The following is a 17,714-nucleotide window of genomic DNA, read 5'->3' on the forward strand; positions in this document are numbered from 1 at the left end:
GTTCTGCCCTGTTTAATCATAATATCCGTAGCTATACCAGAAACCATAATCGTTGATCAGTTCGGTATTTTTTCTTTCTACTAACTATTATTGTTGGCGATACTTGTTCGTCATTTTCATATTCATGTATCGAATTTGTGCACGGAGGAAACAATTCAGGACTTTGTTCGCGAAATGTCTTATATCGAACTTTTCCCATTGCCTGTTTGTTCAAATAATTAAAATTTAATACCCCAATTTTATCGATTCTAACAGTTTCATTGTATAGTATCATAGCATAGCTTAAATATTTTCTAGCAAGTTCTTGTTCCGTCATATTGCTGTATAGCATTGCACCCATTAATGAACCTAAACTAGGCGATACAGAAATGGAAGCCTTGGTTCTTGGATGCACCCTAGGGCGCTCCTCTCCCGTATTTGAAAACAACCACACTTTGCGTTTAACCTTTTAGAGTCCATTATTAATTGTATTGTTTTGTTATATGTATTTATTTCTACAAAATATTTTTTATATTCAATTTAACTCAACAATAGCCCCAAGGTAAAGTATCTATCATTCCGTCTTCTTTATTCAATATCATTATTTTATCATATTCAAATTTAAATTCTTTTATTACGTTTTTATTAACCAATGTTTTATTATTAACATTTCTAGTTATCATGTTATAGCTTAGTTTTATTTTGTCAATTTCTTTATCCAAAATTTGTTCCATGGTCTTATGATTTAATTTTTGAGAATTTACATAATTTACAGTAAATCCTTTAATTTTCATCACTCTCTTTTTCAATTTTGTATCATAAGAATAACTTTTTGGTCCTGTGCTTACCCAATCATTGCCATAATCGTCATTGCTAAACTCGTCAGTCCACTCATCATGCATACAACTTGTTTTAACAGTATTAGTGCCATCATTAATATAAATTATACTATCTGTATCATAATATATAATACCACTGCTTCGCCCAATTGATCTAACATATCATACAACCTAAGTCTGGCATTAGATGTTGTAAATGCTGCTATAAAAACATTAGTTGTTAAGCTGTTTTCAACAAATATATTTTTGTACTTGTAAATTACTTGAATCATGTCATCATTTATGAAGTTAGTATTGCTTACTTCAAGCTTATCATCTAATAAAATTTCATACCAACATTTAGCGTCAGTAATATATTCGCTTTTAGATGCATTTTTCCCTTGTCCAAATTTTCCCCAAAGAGAATTTAAACAAATTTTTGCAACTGCTCTTTTTTCTGGATTTGGGATAATATTTTCTTTATCTAAATCTAAGTCTAAATGTTTCTTTGCAGCTGATATATCATCTTCTATCAATTTATAATCATCTTTCCAAGAGCTCGTTTCCAGTTTAATGTTTATGAAATCTTTAACGTATCCTTTAAAAATATTATTACTTTTCTTTTTAAAATGCCAAACTTCATATATTTTCAGAATTTTATAACCCTTTTCTATTACCTTGTTTACTTCATCTGTTGTCCATGTGCCAATAAGAGAACGTTCATCTTCACTATGGCAACATTTTTCACACTTCTCCTTGAAACATTGCGAACACAACGTAAATATCAATTTTTCCCCTTTTATAGGCAGCACTGGATGATATAGTTTTCTTGAGGGCAAAATTTGGCATTTAATAAGGCCGTACCAATATGTTTTGAATGATTTTGGTTTGAATATTTTTATAAGATGACCTACAGGATAATAATCAAAGTATTGAACGGAAGGATACAGACTGCAAACATCTATCTACTTTAATATTTTTGCTTTAACTTTTAATTTACAAGCATTAGTTCTTCCTCCATAAAATGCATCGCATGGGTTTAAAGGTTCTACCACGCGAAGTGTTTTATTTAAAGCATTTTTATAGTCTTTTGACTTTAGTTATTTACATTCCCACATTTGTACAAGTTTATATCCCACATCTGTGATTTGCTTGTTTCTTTCTTTCGTTTTTTCATACAAATCATCCATAGTTTCTTTATTCACTGCATTGAAAATATCTTCTTGATAACATTTTGTGCAGCCGTGCCAAAAGCATCCGTGATACTAATAAACGGTATTTGTGGTTTTATTAAACCCATCTACTTTTGCTCCACAAATAGTAACCTCACTCCCGTTTAATGCGTGTTGTACATTTTTCAAAGTATTGAGCTAAGTAATGGATCCCTTACTGAAAGCTTCTTTTTTGGTGTCTTTAATAACAGATGTTGTATTTTCTTGTAGATATTTGGACCTATAGATTGCCATACATACTGCTATCGTGATATATTGAAATGGATCGATGTTTGCTATTTCTAAAAATTGTTTTCGCAATTCTAAACAACTTTTCCGTAAAATATCTACATCAGAATTACAATACTCGACTAACTCTTTTTGAAAGTCAAACACATAATTTTCTTTCACCCGATCAGTATGCCATTCTAGAAATTTTTTCCTAGCTTCTTTTTTCGTTGTACTAGGGCCATAATATTTAGCATCAAGAATTGAACCGATGTAGTTTAGATTTTTTTAACGTTGAACAAATGAGGAAAGTATCCTTTTTTCAATTCGGCAAGAGCAAAAGTTTTCGGAAAATCAGAAAGGGCAGAAGCAACAAAATTATGAATGTCAATAATTTTCATTTTTGGACCTACTTCGAGCATCATTATTTTAGTTCCATTATAAATTGTATAAGGCTTTAAAGAATTCTCAACGCAAAATTGTGAATCATAAGCTTTAGTGTTGTGTGCAATAACTGTATAACCTGCATGCTTTTTGGAAATGAGCCAAGTACAAAATTTTTTATTTATTTTAAAAGTGTGCCTAGTGCCATTTAAATAATGTGAAATTACGCAATTGGCTTCATGGATGCCCGTTTCTTGTTGAGCTTCGTAATCAAACCATATGTATTTTTCCGTATAAGTACAAGACTTACTTTTTTGTCAGCTTCTCCATTGCAAATACAAGGCTGTTTACAAATACCACCCTTTTGCATTTTTTACTGCATGTAACATGCGTGCAATGCAGTGTTGTTATAAAATTTATTACAATTGAAGCACTTTCCTGAACCACAATTATGGTATTTTTCCCTGATACGAATTTTATTACATTCCAACCATTTGTAAACTTTCGAACAAACACTTTTGTAATTTTCAAAACATTGTTCGTTATAAAAATATCTGTTGCATTCCTTGCAGTATATTTTATTTTTGTCTGACTTATCGTGTTGAAGTTTTTTACACATTATACAAACGTTGTTTTTCTTATTTTTCTCACAATTGTGTTTCTTATTTTAGTAAGGTGTATCGCACTTTTTGCAATAGTATGAAGTAGCATAGAAATCTGACATACTATTAATTATATCGAAGTGGTTACCGTTCTTATATAGATTTTTAGTCTCTTTCTTTTCTCCCGAATATATTACAATATTAAAATTTTCGGCACAAATAATTTTCATTTGAATATCTAGCAACTCCCCCGTGTTTTTAATATATTCGAGTGTAAAACCATCTTCGTTAGAATCCTTTAGTTTTTGGCATAATACTTTTGTTAAATCAGACTGTAATTTTTTTCCATCTCTTATACTTCTTACGTCACGATTGATTAATTCTCTTCCTAAAATATTGGTTTTGCGATAAGTAAGAGCTGTTATTATAGCCCTTGGACAACATAAATTATCGTTGTTTTTAATTTGCGTAATACTTCTTTTTGTTCTTTTATCTTCCACTATTATATAATTTATAATTTTTGAATATCCATTTATTTTCTTCAGTCCCTGGCCTCTAGGATTATTAACAACTTGAATATGAAAAGTAGTTTTATTTATATTGACACTTTGATTGGACGATAAATTTTTTTCTATAAAGTTCAATAACATTCCAGCATTAGGTTTCTTCTGGTAGCCTGTAGATATAGGTTAAAAAAAGTCATAATTCAAAACTATTATATTCATTAAATCATCTTTTTGGAAGTTGGTTTTTTGCATTACAACTTTTATAATGTTATTAATAATTTTTCTTAAAGCGGCCATCATTTTAAATATGGCTTCGTCCAAACAATTATTTTCGTCATCAAAATCGAACGGCACATTTGCATTTCTTCTTCTTAAGTCTTTTATTTTATCAAGTATTATTTTGTAACCCATAAACCAAGTTGAAAATTTCTTATTATATTTGTATTTATTTTCTACTATTGTATACACTTCTTTTTGTGCTTTAAAATAGTCATCTCTGAAAGGAAAAACGTCTTTTAATTGTACTTCTTTTTCGGTTGTTGTGGTTTTGGGAGATTTCTCTTTAAATAAAGTGTTACTAAAATTGAAAACGTGATGTAGTTTTCTATATTTTGGTTCCTTAAGTGTATTTTGATTTAAAGTTAAAAAACGATTGTGCTTTAGAGCCTTGAGATGACGTGTAAAATTTGAAATGCTGTAATCATGATTACAGTTATCGCAATGTTTAACTTTTGGAGCTGTTCCTTTCATGTGTTGTTTAGATTTAATATGTCGTGTCCAATTCGATTTGGTAATGACAGTATTACACTTACTGCATTGCACAGTATTATTATAGTTATCGGTATGTTTCGTTTTTATGGCGTGCCTAGTTTGAATTTCTTACTTCAAGATTACACAGTTAAGATTATTCACAATGCTTAACTTTTTTATGTATATTATTTTTTTCATTTATTTTAGTGGTGGAGCTTTTTGCAGTGTCATCAAGAACGGTTTATGAACCTGCGCAAAGCGCACTGCGGTTATGGTGCTTCATCTTGTTATTTATCATATTTATTATATAAAAAAATATTTTTTCAAATTTTTTTTATATCTTAATATTTTAAGAGATTTACAATATCTCTTAAAATACAGTGCGGTGAGATAACTTAAAGACGAAACTGTTCTTTAAAACTTTCGAGTAAATAATGATTGCCTGAAATTTTAAAATACACAATTAATTCTTTTTTAATGGAATCATCAAGCACAGGCTTTTTATCTAGAACCCAATACCATCGATTTTGTGTTTAAATTTTCTAAATAAAGAGGTAGGTAATGTTTGGTATAGTGAGACGTTTTCCTAGTTTAATTTATCTTGAGAGTCATCAATAAATTGTGGAGAAAGTTTTTGATACTGAGATACACTATTCCAATTTAGTTTGTGCGCTCATTTCCTCAAAAAATTTTCAGAAAGATTTTTTGTAGTACATATTTCATTCCAATGAACTAAGTCTGAAAATTCTTCAATAAATGGTTCCGAGAGATTTTGTTGTATGGATACCCACTGCCAATCAACCCTGTCTTTGAATTTTCGTATAAATGTTTCTCTTAATTTTTGGTATATCGAAATTCGTTTCCAATTAATTTTATGTTGAAAATCCTCTATAAAAGCCTCAGATAGCTTCATTTCATTAATTCAATTTCATGTGTGGTTGCCTAAAGAGCATAATCTATACTAGGCTAACTTGAGTACATATTTGGTATCAGTGTAGAATTTTACTAAAGATTGTATACTTTTTCCTTGAATTCTATTATAATCATAATCAGAAACAAATATAAATGGTACCGAAGGAGGTAAAAACATAATATTGAAATTAAATACACGATCTTATAATTCATGTTGCTATTCATTTATAACAAATATTTTATTTTTGCAAAAATTTAAGACATCACTAGTAAATGGTTTTCCTTTCGATAAGTAGTACAAAACAAGTAAACATAGATGACCACACATTGGCGGATCCGAAAAGTGTTGAATTCTATCGGAATTGTAATCTAAATTATCTTTGCCTAAATATTTAATCAGTTGGAGAGGTGGCTTCGCATCACTGTGAAAATCAAAATAATATTTACAACTTTTAGTTTTAGTAACCATAAGCGACCTAATGACTACCGTTTTCATAATTATTTTTTAAATTTAGAATGTGACATTCATTTACTTCAGGATAAACAGGAAGTTCGTCTTTCATATAAACTCCTCTAAAATGTTTTAAATTAAATTTTTTAGCTAGTAATGTTATGTCTAAATTAGTAAGTGGTTTTATTGTGTTTTTTTGTGAGGCATTTTTCGACTTCTTTTTATTCCCGCTCCAACATTTAAATGTTTTACATATGATTCTAAATCTTCCATTTTTTTATTATGCCTTTTCTGTTCTTCCAACGTTTATCTTTTGCATTTACTGCCGCTGAAGCAATCGAAGCTCCACCATCCAAAAGCGCACCTAAAGCTCCTAAACCAGCGAAAACTAAAGGGAGAAATCCACCGGTATGATTAACTTTAAGTTGTTCATAAGAAATGTCCATTTCTAAACCATTTTTTTCAGTTTTGCATTTTTCCAATTTTTTGTTTGTTTATCAGTTAATATTAGTTCATGTTTTCCGTTCACAAGTTGCTTATACTGTAGTCGCACTGTAACGTTATCTTGCCTTTTATAGACCCGTTTGATTTTTTGTATTTGAGGATCAGTTAATGTAATTTTTGTTGTATTAGTTATTTATTATAACCAAAATGAATAATTAATGCAATTTATTTAATAAAATCCCCAGCTTCAGCATTCTGCTCTTTAAAATTTTAATCTCATTCCAAAATATCATTTTGCTTTCATAGCATTTGTCGCGACCCATGTCCACGACTTTTCATTCGTATCAGCGTCTGGTGCTGCAACACTTTCTCAAGCCTTATCTTCAAGTATTTGGTCCGCTTTATGTCTTTGTTTTGTATCTTTGTGATCCCTATAAAATATGTCATGTTCCTTTGCTGCTTCGTCCAATTTGTTTATGGGTTTATCGTTTCTTTTTAAACGTTTCTCGAGTTTTATACCCGGCCTTAAATGTGAATAACTTTGGTGCGTGTAGTTCGATTGGTAAGTTGTTTAACAAGTCCTTAAAAAGTCCCGAACCCCCTTTTAATGATCTTCTAGGAAGACTAGGCACAATTCTTATTAAATATTGTAAACTTTTTGGTGTATCTATGATATTTTCGAGTGAATTTTTAATGAACTGAATTATGCCTAACTTTTCATTATGAAAATTGTTATTGCCAGCTTGTTCTTGTGCATATATGTATTCCAATCTTTTCAGACAACTCATTCAAATTATTGACGTATTTATATTCTATCTTATTTTCATTGTATTTTAAGATACCTTTACCAGTATATTCGGTTTTATTTTCTTCTCTTTTTAAAGAATGGTAAAAGTTTTTTATAAGTACATTATATTTTTGTCCGCCACTTGATTTTGGCTTATTAGTCGTTTTATCGTTATTTTGATAAATACTATCGGTTGAAAATAGCATTCTTTTATAAGTTTCTAAATCATCTGTCGTATACAGATCAACATTAGGTGCTGCTGTATAAGTTAGTAATCTCCATAAACCTCTGGTCCCCTCGTACGTTTTGTCGTCTAATATTATGTTATCATAATTAAAATTGATAGTTTTATTATCTGTTTTATGAATCTTACTGTCTTCATCGTACCATATGCCAAATGTTGAATCATTTGTTCTTGGTAAATATTCTTTTGCAATTGGACCTAATGTTGTGAATTTCTTTTCTACGCTTGGAGATATTACAGCTGGTGTTGTAGGCTGTGGTACATCCAATTGTAACGGTGAAGATAATAACAATAATTTTTTATGTGATAATTTTCTAATGTCTGCATCAGTCTGTTGTACCCCTTCTTTAATTTTCTCTACAGTGTTTTCAACTTTTTCTAAAGCAGATGTAATAGGTCCGTACATTTTCTCCTTAACTTCGTCGTACAGTAATTCATTTATTTTAGTTCATTTAAATTTTTGCATTAATTCGTTTTTCTGTTTATCGAGTTGTTTAGGATCTACAGCATGATCCTTTTTCTGTGCAGTCTTCTTCTCTGGTGAAGTTTCCATAAAATTTTCCTCGTTTTCAGAAATTTCTTTCTTCTTTTCGTTTGTGTTGCGCTGTATTTTTTTTCTTTTGCCTTTTTGAATTTTAATCATAGCTGCGTTTCTACCTTTTTCAGCTCTTTCTCTTCTTTTGCATTCATGTCTTTATTATTAGAAAATATTTTTTAACCTACATAAACCTCTAAACATAACGTTATGTTTCCTCATAATAACATAATTAAATGTTAAACATTATATTTAACACAACATGTTACTCTATTTACATAATCTAATATGCTACTATTCGTGTTCGTCAATGTTTTGGAATTTATTCCTATATTTTTCTTTAAAAATCTTTTTTGTTAAATCTATAGATAGAAAACCAAAATCCTCTTTCCAACATAAATTACAAATTTCTTAGAATTTGGAAAATGGCATATCAGAACCTATAAAGTTGTTGTAAATTTTATTAGTGTAATGATTATTCTGTTTAAAAATGCAAATAAAATTCAAATTGTTTCTAATAGCTTTAAAATCGATCAACGTGTAACATTGACTTAAATATATACAGGATATATTTTTTGTTCTACCTCTAGTATAAAATGATTTAATAGTTACTTGATTTTCTAAAATACAATCGTCGAAAATAATTAGACTGTTAGGAGAACAATCATCAACCGAAATAATTTCCTCGCAGTTATTATAAAAATGTGCTACTTTTTCTCCTTCAGATATTTCAGTGTCTCGATAAATTTTTTGTACTATTTGGTATATCGGTTGTTCGATAGATTTAGCAAAAATCTATAAATGTTTAAATGACAACCAATTCTTAGTAATTAAATTCTACAATAAAGTAGTTTTTCCATTTCTGGATGCTCCTATAATTAAGCATTTAATTGGTTGAGAAAACAATGTGTCGTGTTTGTCCTGTTTTTCAAATGGAAATGCACTTACTAAATATTTTTCCTTAAATTTATTCATATTTCTAATTTTTTTCTGCTTTGTTTTAACGAAAATAATATTTATAGAAATAAAATAGAAAAAATGCCATTCATAAAAATATCCGGAAATTCTTCTAATCTAAATCTAAGATTTGAACATTCTTTAATTTTGAAACCTGACAAGGTATGTAAACTTGGGTTGGTGAAAATAATTCTCAGCGGTGTTACCACACAAAAAATTAAAAATTTTAAATTTCAATATCAGTTAGAACTTGACGAAAAAAAAACTCCATACAAGAATATTTGAAATTAATGATATATATTCAATTCATAATCTGAAATTACTTTATGTTAAATGTTTGGAGGAAGTTGTTGATGTAGCTAAAGCCAGTTTACAAAAAACAAATAAAGAAATACCAAATTGACTCGAAAATTTTGATTACTCAAAAGTGAAATTAGATGTAAATTATGTAGGAGATATGTGTTCTTTAAGTTTTCAAACACCTTTACAAATAAAAATTGTAGAATCAGGAAATTTTTGTGAAGTACTTGGTTTAAAAGCGACAAATAATTTACATTTCTTGCACAATCAACCATATGTTTGTCATTACAATCCTACATTTTTAAAACCATTAGATGTGCTCGAAATACATTTTAACATTTCCGAATTTAGTTATGCTAATCATGAGTCAAATCAACACTTGCACAACGCTCATGAGCTATTATATACCTGTTACACTTACGTTACACGATTATATTGTTAATGTTTCGGTAATGTCATAAAATTTTTATTTTAATATTAATAAATAAATATTAAAATGAATCCCGAACAAAAATTTAAAATTTACGAACTAGTTGAATGCGAAAAGTGTTCTATAGCAGAAATAGGACGTAAGTATAACACTTCTAGAGCGAATGTGTTACGAATTTATAATCAAATCAAACCGATATATGAATATATGAGGAATAAACATGGACTAAAAGATCCTGTAACCAAATTGAAAGAGGAACTTGAAAACGTTACTATTCAAATGCAACAAATGCGTACTAGTACTAGTACTGAAGCGCAAACAAAATGTGATGATAATAATACTATAATTAACAGTAACAAAGACATTATGAACAGCAAACAAAGTGAGCGGTTGAACGAAACAAATCAGTTGAATAATAATCAACCTGTGAAACACAAATCTGAATCATGTGATGCTATAGTAACAGAAAATGAACATGTACCTGACAAATTTATATACGATTTAAATGATAAATATGTAAGTGGTAATTTCACCAAAAAACAAGTTGAGGAAGCAATAAAAAATTTAAAAACCAAACCAGAAATGTGCTTACATGTAACTAAACATAATATATGTACAACAAAAGGAAAATAATTTTTTTTTTAATGTTTTCAAAACAGTATGTAAGAGATAGTTAAATATGATTCAAGTACACTATAAACCTTAATCAACAATTACATACGCTATTGATATTGTAACCTATTTTACAATGAAAAGGAATCATTTTTAGTAAAATAATTTATTTTTCGTGATTTTAATATTTAATTAATAACAAATGTATGAAAATGTTTGAAAATAATTTATCGTTACATACATTGAACAACAAAGATATGGTTACTTTTTACTTTAACACTTAATAGCCCAATAAGTTCTTAAGGCTTTTGTGGCCTTCGTTGTTAAACAACGGTTGAGAGCCACGTTAAGTTTCCTGTATTAGGACATGTTCTAGATGTACTTCTACAGAAATTAGTTGTTGACGTTTCATCACCTTTCGCAAGGGGCATCTCCACGACTGTACATCGTTTCCAAAGGTGTTCTGAAAAGGCAGAATTACAACAGTTGTAATTTTGTATGCAGGCACCACCCCTAAACACTAATGAACAAGAAACAATCAGAAGTAGCAACGTTTGAAAATTTAATAATCCCAAAAAAAATGATTTTACTTGTGGTTGTCCGGGTGTCACAAAAAAAAAACAAATTGGCTGTAACTTTGCCATAAATGATAAAAACTTGCCTGTACTTTATTATATTTTATATATGAAACAATGATATTCGAATGATACAGTGGTCGCAGCAAAAAATATAATTTTTATCTTCCAAATATTCAATATTTTATTACAGAAATGGTGTTTACAATATCATTTGATCATTAATTGAGAGATTTCCAAAACAATTTAATAATTCCTTTTTCTCTAACAACAAATGAGGGCTTTGATTTGTGGCTAACTCAAAAAATGGTTTGCAATCGCAAAGACACCCATATTCAATAACAATCGTATCTGGTATTTCTCTTTCTTTTCCATACATCGATTCATATAAAATAGATACATCTAATGGATGGAAATTTTTCAAAGATTTAATAATGTTTGTTAATTTCTGGACTTTTGGTAACGGTAGGATATGTGGGTCATTATCATCTCCAATTTCTAGTTAATATTCCACGACCCATCTGCATGCAGGTTGTTGGTCACCATGTTGCAGTTTCACTTTCTCTACTCTGAAGTTGTGCGGGCAAAATCTTTTGAAGGCTTGAGATGTAATTATTTTATTGTTTGCCTTAGAACATAACGCAAATTGCGATGAATTTTCAAAAATTTGAAATGATTAATTTACAAGTAAAAAAAAAAGCAAGTATTTTGTTTACCATCGTAATAATTAGGATATTTTTAATGAAGTCAGCTCTTGCTGCCAACTGGAAATTCTCCGCCATCTTAAAATAATTCGCAACATGACATACGATTAACGATTGGGAAACGACTGCCGACTTCCCCACCACGATTCTCCTTCCTTGTACATTTACGCGGACGATCATGCGCAATTACGAACTGTTTATTGCAACTCACCTCAAAAGTATGCAACCAATGTTACCTGTTCTGGTTACACAAAACAACGAATTTTTAATTGATTACTTTATACAGCACTAGTTAACTTACTATCATAAAATATTTTTTATCATCAAATGAGAAGTTCAACAAAAAAAATCATAACCTTTGCCTTCTTGCACTATTATTTATTTATAAAGCATTTTTCCCATGTATGAAATGCAATATTAGAAATTATTGATCCTTAAAAGAGTACGTGCCATTGTTCATTACGTGTAGAGTTTACAAATGCAAAAGCGATATTTTTTTCAATGGACGTATTTTCTGTTTTGCTTACAGCACTTTGTAAAAATAATTGTACAAAGGAACCGCTACTATTGCTACTCATCGTTACTATCGTAGTGTCGTATGAACTTAAAAATGTTTTTTCGTTTTTTGTGTTGTTTCAAATGAACACTTTTCCGATGTTTAACAAAACACTTCCGAGCTCGCATCTTTGGAAAACTGCAGATCATGCATTTTCGCCCATAAGCAAATACACAGGGTACTCATGAACATAATATCAATGGTTGCATGTTTATTTCAGGAGGAAACGAAGCCCATCAAACGTCAGTCTGAGCCCGTGGAGACACCAAAGAAAAACACCAAAGATATTGATGATAATTCAGTGGATGATGATGAGTCTGCTTCGGACTCCGATGAAGATTCCAAGACTCGCTTCAGGTTGCCTCTTCAGATCGATTTTGATGATTTAGCCGGATCTTTGATTGCTAAGAACCAAAGGTAAGAATTTCCTGAGTTGTCCAAAAATGGCAAAAATCGTTGAACTTAGGTCGAAAATGAATTGTATCGTTGAGAAGAAGCGTGCCGAACAAGTAGTGGACCACCAACCGAAAACCGTGAGACTGCCCTTCGGAGTTAACCTTACCACCGACCCAAGATTCGAGAGATTGACCGGAGAACGTATGGTGATCATCTGCGAAAGTGGAAACGTTCAAAGGTAGGACATTAATTCACTTGAAATTATCAACATCAATCTTTTTCTGCACATAAAAAGTGAACGTTGTATATTGATCTCATGCAGATGCTCTCAGCAGATTTCTCGCAATGATGAATTGCCAAATGATTATCATCTTTCTCTTGTTAATTTGCAGTGTACTCTAAGCAAAGTTCGTATAAAATGAAACCAATAAAAGCTCTCTTTTAAGTGAAAGACTGATATCTGCCCCAGAACACAAGAATGCACTTTTAACCACTACAGGAAATGTTTATGTCTTTGTGTGCAAATTCGGCCAGACACAATGAAGAATGCCAAATGAACTTTCTATAACTTTACAGCCCCCCACGTTAGTTTATCATAATTGTCGTTGATGTTAGCCAATCTCATGTGTGTTTATAACCCATTACTCGTGTTGCAATTTGGGTCGTTAAGGAAGTCCCATTGTGTTAATTTTGGGAGTACGGTACTGTATCACCAATATATCATTGTGTAACTCAGTAAGTATAGAATAGAATTCTGCCGTTTCAAAACTCCTGTAATATGAAAACAGATATCTGGGCAATACTAGTTAGTGAAAGCTTATGCAGGTACTACCGAGCGTGAAGAGAGTGTTAAGTAAGATTTCAGCACTTAATAATTTGAAATCGATTTTGGATCGTTTTGTTTTGATATTATGTCCGCTGGTCTGTGTCATCTAAAAGAAATTGCAGGTTTTTGCATCCCCATGGGATATAGCGAAATATTAAGACATTATTTCGTATGACCACAAAGACGTTAAGACATAACTGCATTTCAACTTTATTGATTTGCAGAAGTTGGTCGGAACATAACAAGAAGGGGCTTGTTATATGAACTTCTGAGCTGAGGAGTTTTTCATTTCTTTGCTCCCCCTGGAAACAATGCATCAATAACTTTTACGTAGTTTAATATTTCTTTTGTATAGAGATTTAGAGAATTTGCTGTACAGATATGCAGACTTGGCATAAAGCGATCTAACTTGCCCCCATAGTGTCAAGTTGATTTTCTTCCAGGATCACCGACCAACTAAACTCCATCCCTCTGTTCACCCTGATCCCACACCAGGACCACCGCCAGGCATTTCATCGAATGGGAGATTGTCCTCTTGCAGTTCCCTCTTCATTTTCAGCGAAATTGCTCCACATGTCTTGTCCTCTTGATATTCTGCAACATGTTTGTAATCGTGGTCTATTTCTTGGGTTCCGCTAGAATTAACGTGTGAGGAAGTGTCTCTCTGAACCTTTTTCGTAACAGACACGCATAACTGGATTAAACGTTTGGTCTCATATGTTCTCTTTCTCCAATTCGTTTTACCATTTGTCCATTATCAGTCCCCGTATGTCATTTCTGTATTTATAGCCCACACCATGCATCCCTACCCTTTGCTCTGTCAACAGAGTCAATTTAGCAATGGCACAAATCGTCCCTGTAGACAATGTTCTGTACGCACACGTTGTCAGGAGCCCCATCCTTCTTTCCAGGATGTTTGGGTGCTTCTTATAGTCCAGGGCCTTCAACCACAGGAATTCCGTATAGCACTGAAGATACCAGTCCATACCATTCACGATAAAACGATGCTTACTTGACTTCGGACCGTTGACCCTAGGCATGATTCACGAGAAGGTTTCCGCGACTTTACTTTTTCAGCCACTTTCACGATATGCCCGGACATCTTCAAATCCCTGCGAACGTGCAATCCCAGATATTTTATGCATGATTGAGAAGATATTTCTATCCCTTGGATGGAGTTCCTTAGAAGGTACTTTCATGTCCTTTACCTTTCTCCTGCCCACTACAATCAGCAATTCGATTTTGGGTGCCGCAACTTTCACTCCCAGTTTAATTTCCAGAATGTTAATGATCTTATTGATTGTTTTTATAGATTTTAGCTCTAGAAGTTCCATGTCCTTTAGCTGGATAAGTATCGCTAAGTCGTCAGCGTACGCCACCAATTTCACCCTAGTTTTTTAAGCTAGGACCATAGAAAATATTTTAAACGACCATAGGGCTGAAATAAAAGTATCCGGCATCATCACGCAGAATTTCCTGTTTACATACCGGTTCTAATTGATTTCCTCTATGGTTTGCTGTATGGTATCGATTACATCAATTGTGAATTTGCCTTTTTTGAAACCGAACTGTGACGAGTTGATGATCCCCTTTGAGGCCACCTCTAACTCCCCCTTAACAACTCCCCAGTATCTTAACAGCCACGTTCACCAGACATATTTGTCTGTAGGTTGCGTTGCAGCTTGATGTCTTAGTTGGTTTCTTTAGTATTGCCAATGTCGTGGACTTTCGGACGTCCGGAAAATTTCCACTCAATAGACACGATTTATATAACTGCAGGAAAAAGAATCTTTATTTTTCCTCACACAGGGAATCCCTTCGATCGGCATTCCATCAGGGTCCTATGTTTTCCTCAGTTTTATACTGTTTGTTGCCTCATCCAGTTCTGCTGTTGAAAAAACAGGGATGTTTTGGTTCTTCGCCGTTCTTATTGGCTGCTTTAGGTTAATTTAACACTTGAAATAAGACCGTTTAATCCAAAATTGGGAAGGGTTGTAGTAGAGAAAATTCTTAAGAAGCTTTAGGATCAATTAACCGAACCGTATCAATTCTGCTAAAGCCTCCGTATCACACTTTTTAAACTAAACCATGTTCATCTAGCGAAATCTTCAATCCATTTTTCTCTTCACAGTGCCCAACCCCAACAGCCAGAAAAACCACAACAAGAAGATGATGACGACGATGATGATAACGAACAAGACACCATCATGATCCAGCCAGTAATGATTCCAATCCCCCATACCGCCTTCCAAACCCACATGCCCCAGCAAATGGCTCCCGCCCAACAAGAAGTACGAAGCCACCTATTTTCACTTAACCTTCAAATTAATTGATAAACTTACAGCCCCAAATCGAAATCCGCCCTTATCACCCAATGGAAACCATGCGCCCACCTATGCCCCCCATGAGACCTGCCATGGAGCAAATGAGGCCACATATGGAACAGGTGAGACCATCAATGGAGCAGTACAGACCACCCATGGACCAATACAGACCACCCATGAGACCCATAATGGAACAGCCCCGAGTTCCAGTAGAGAGAATCATTGCTATTAGACAGAGCTACGAGCCTGTTAGTCAGTCTTTGGAGCCTCAGAGGTCTGAAGAAGTTGAGCAACAAAGGCCTCAGATGATGTTTGTGCCTCAGCAGGTAAGATTTCCTTTTCGGAATGAATCACAGTTTAATAATTGTGTAAGTATTAATAATTGCATTTGTAGATGCAAATTCGTGTGGAACCCCAACAGTCTCAACAACAATCTGATGTCACTCCTAACCCGATTATTCAACATATCATCCAGCAAATTATTGCTCAGAAAATAATGGAGTCTCAAAAGCAAAGGGAGGAAAGTCAAGCTCAGGAATCTAGAGAACCGATGGATCAGCCTCGTCCCCTTCCTCTGCGGCCAGTACCCAATGGATTGCCCATTCCTGAGGAAGTTTTGACCCAATTGAACAGGTAAACAAAATCAAAGATAAAAACATTTGAATCGTCAAAAAAACTCCTTTGTAGATTGCCCAATAGTGATCGGGTTATTGTCGCTGTATCCGAACCTGACTCTTCTGATGAAGACTCTAGCGAGGACTCCGGAGAATCGCAGGAAATGAATATGGAACATAAGTCAACTGAACAAGCTGCTTCTGATATGGTTAACCGACAAGCTTACATACGCAGACTGCCTGTAAATATCCCTGTAAATATGGTGCATCAGCAAGTTCCTGAGCCCGAAGAGCCTCATGCTGTGGCTTCTGAGGAGACTCGTCCACACTGTAAGTTTTATGTAAAATCCTTCAATTGAAACTCTGATTAATAGTCTCTTTAGATGTGCAACCTAGATCGGTTTCTGCTGAGGAACCCAAATCCAGAGTTGCCAGATCCGTAAATCCACTTCTTCCAGAGAAAAGAGTGAAACGCTGCGCCTGTGACTGTGCCTGCTAAAGCAGCTTTAAGGCACTTCAAAGAAAAGTATGCGTATTTTAACGTCCAAAACTAAACTGCGTAGATCTTCAATTAGGGTACCACTACTACAGCTTCTTTAGCTAACTATTTTCTAGGTAGTACTGGCAGCTTTTGGGAAAGTTGCAAATAAACCAGATATGCGTACCACCTTTATGTCTATTAGTTTTCTTCTAATATGGTATTATAACTCTAGTTTTTAAGAATTGTTATAGGATGTATATAGGAATCAAGTTTTTGGCTCTTCTATAAAAATGTGATACGGTACTTTCTTGTTTAACCTATCTGAACATTAACTTGTAAAAACTGCAGTTATTATGAAATAAATTAGATTTATTTTTGGAGTTTTTTACCTTGATTCCGGACCACTTTTCTGTTTTTTTTTTTGCCTAAACGGTACAATAAACGCACTCAAGCCAAATACCGGAGGATGTTCATCCAATAATCGACGGCTACTGGCTAGTGCCGGCGCTTCCGCATGCACCACTAATATGGAAGCACATTTGCGGTTACAAGACGTATCTCGAGGAATTCGAAAAAATAAACTGAAGAGCGGTAGTAGGAATCGAGTCTTACACAACCATTCCAACTCGGACACTTTCATACACACATTGTAGAAATTCCTCCTATAGATTTGGCGGCGAAGAAAGAACAAGCATCTATGAACGAGGTAGAGAATATAGGATAGAGATCAGGCAGGAGTAATCCAGGAAGTGGTAAAGCTGCTGAGATCAATACACGGGGTGGTTCAGGGTCTTCATAGTAAACGCTGAAACCTGAGTGAAGAACAAATTTGGAACCATCGATTTTTACGTCACAGAAGCAATTATCGGTCATGGGGTGTTTGGCAACTATCTGAAAAGAATGAAGAAGCAGGAAAATGATAAATATTGGTACTATGAAGAAGGTGTATGTATCTTACGAGTCCCAAGTCGACGTGGCAATATTACCATCCGCTGTAGACTGTTGTTTTTATCATGTTTTTGTTTATGTAAGAGGGTAAATACTCCTTTTTAGGTATTACTCACCTCGAAAGTGGCTCGTTGCTCACT

At 33.1% G+C, this 17,714-nt stretch overlaps 1 protein-coding gene across 2 annotated transcripts in view; it reads left to right on the forward strand.

Annotated features, from left to right (window-relative positions):
* LOC136416543 (bromodomain-containing protein DDB_G0280777-like) overlaps positions 1 to 17,006 on the forward strand; it is a 34,748-nt gene extending 17,742 nt beyond the window's left edge. The window contains exons 3-9 of one of the 2 annotated variants that reach the window (XM_066401764.1): positions 12,206 to 12,402; positions 12,452 to 12,619; positions 15,339 to 15,498; positions 15,552 to 15,857; positions 15,926 to 16,164; positions 16,219 to 16,475; positions 16,520 to 17,006. In XM_066401764.1, the coding sequence (XP_066257861.1) occupies positions 12,206 to 12,402; positions 12,452 to 12,619; positions 15,339 to 15,498; positions 15,552 to 15,857; positions 15,926 to 16,164; positions 16,219 to 16,475; positions 16,520 to 16,644 (1,452 nt within the window). In that variant the 3' untranslated portion in view covers positions 16,645 to 17,006. The remainder of the gene's footprint in view (positions 1 to 12,205; positions 12,403 to 12,451; positions 12,620 to 15,338; positions 15,499 to 15,551; positions 15,858 to 15,925; positions 16,165 to 16,218; positions 16,476 to 16,519) is intronic. The other variant, XM_066401765.1, reaches the window with a different exon arrangement.
* Positions 17,007 to 17,714: the final 708 nt, after the last annotated feature.

This window comes from Euwallacea similis, chromosome 23 (genome assembly GCF_039881205.1).
Source record: "Euwallacea similis isolate ESF13 chromosome 23, ESF131.1, whole genome shotgun sequence".
Classification (NCBI taxonomy): domain Eukaryota; kingdom Metazoa; phylum Arthropoda; class Insecta; order Coleoptera; family Curculionidae; genus Euwallacea; species Euwallacea similis.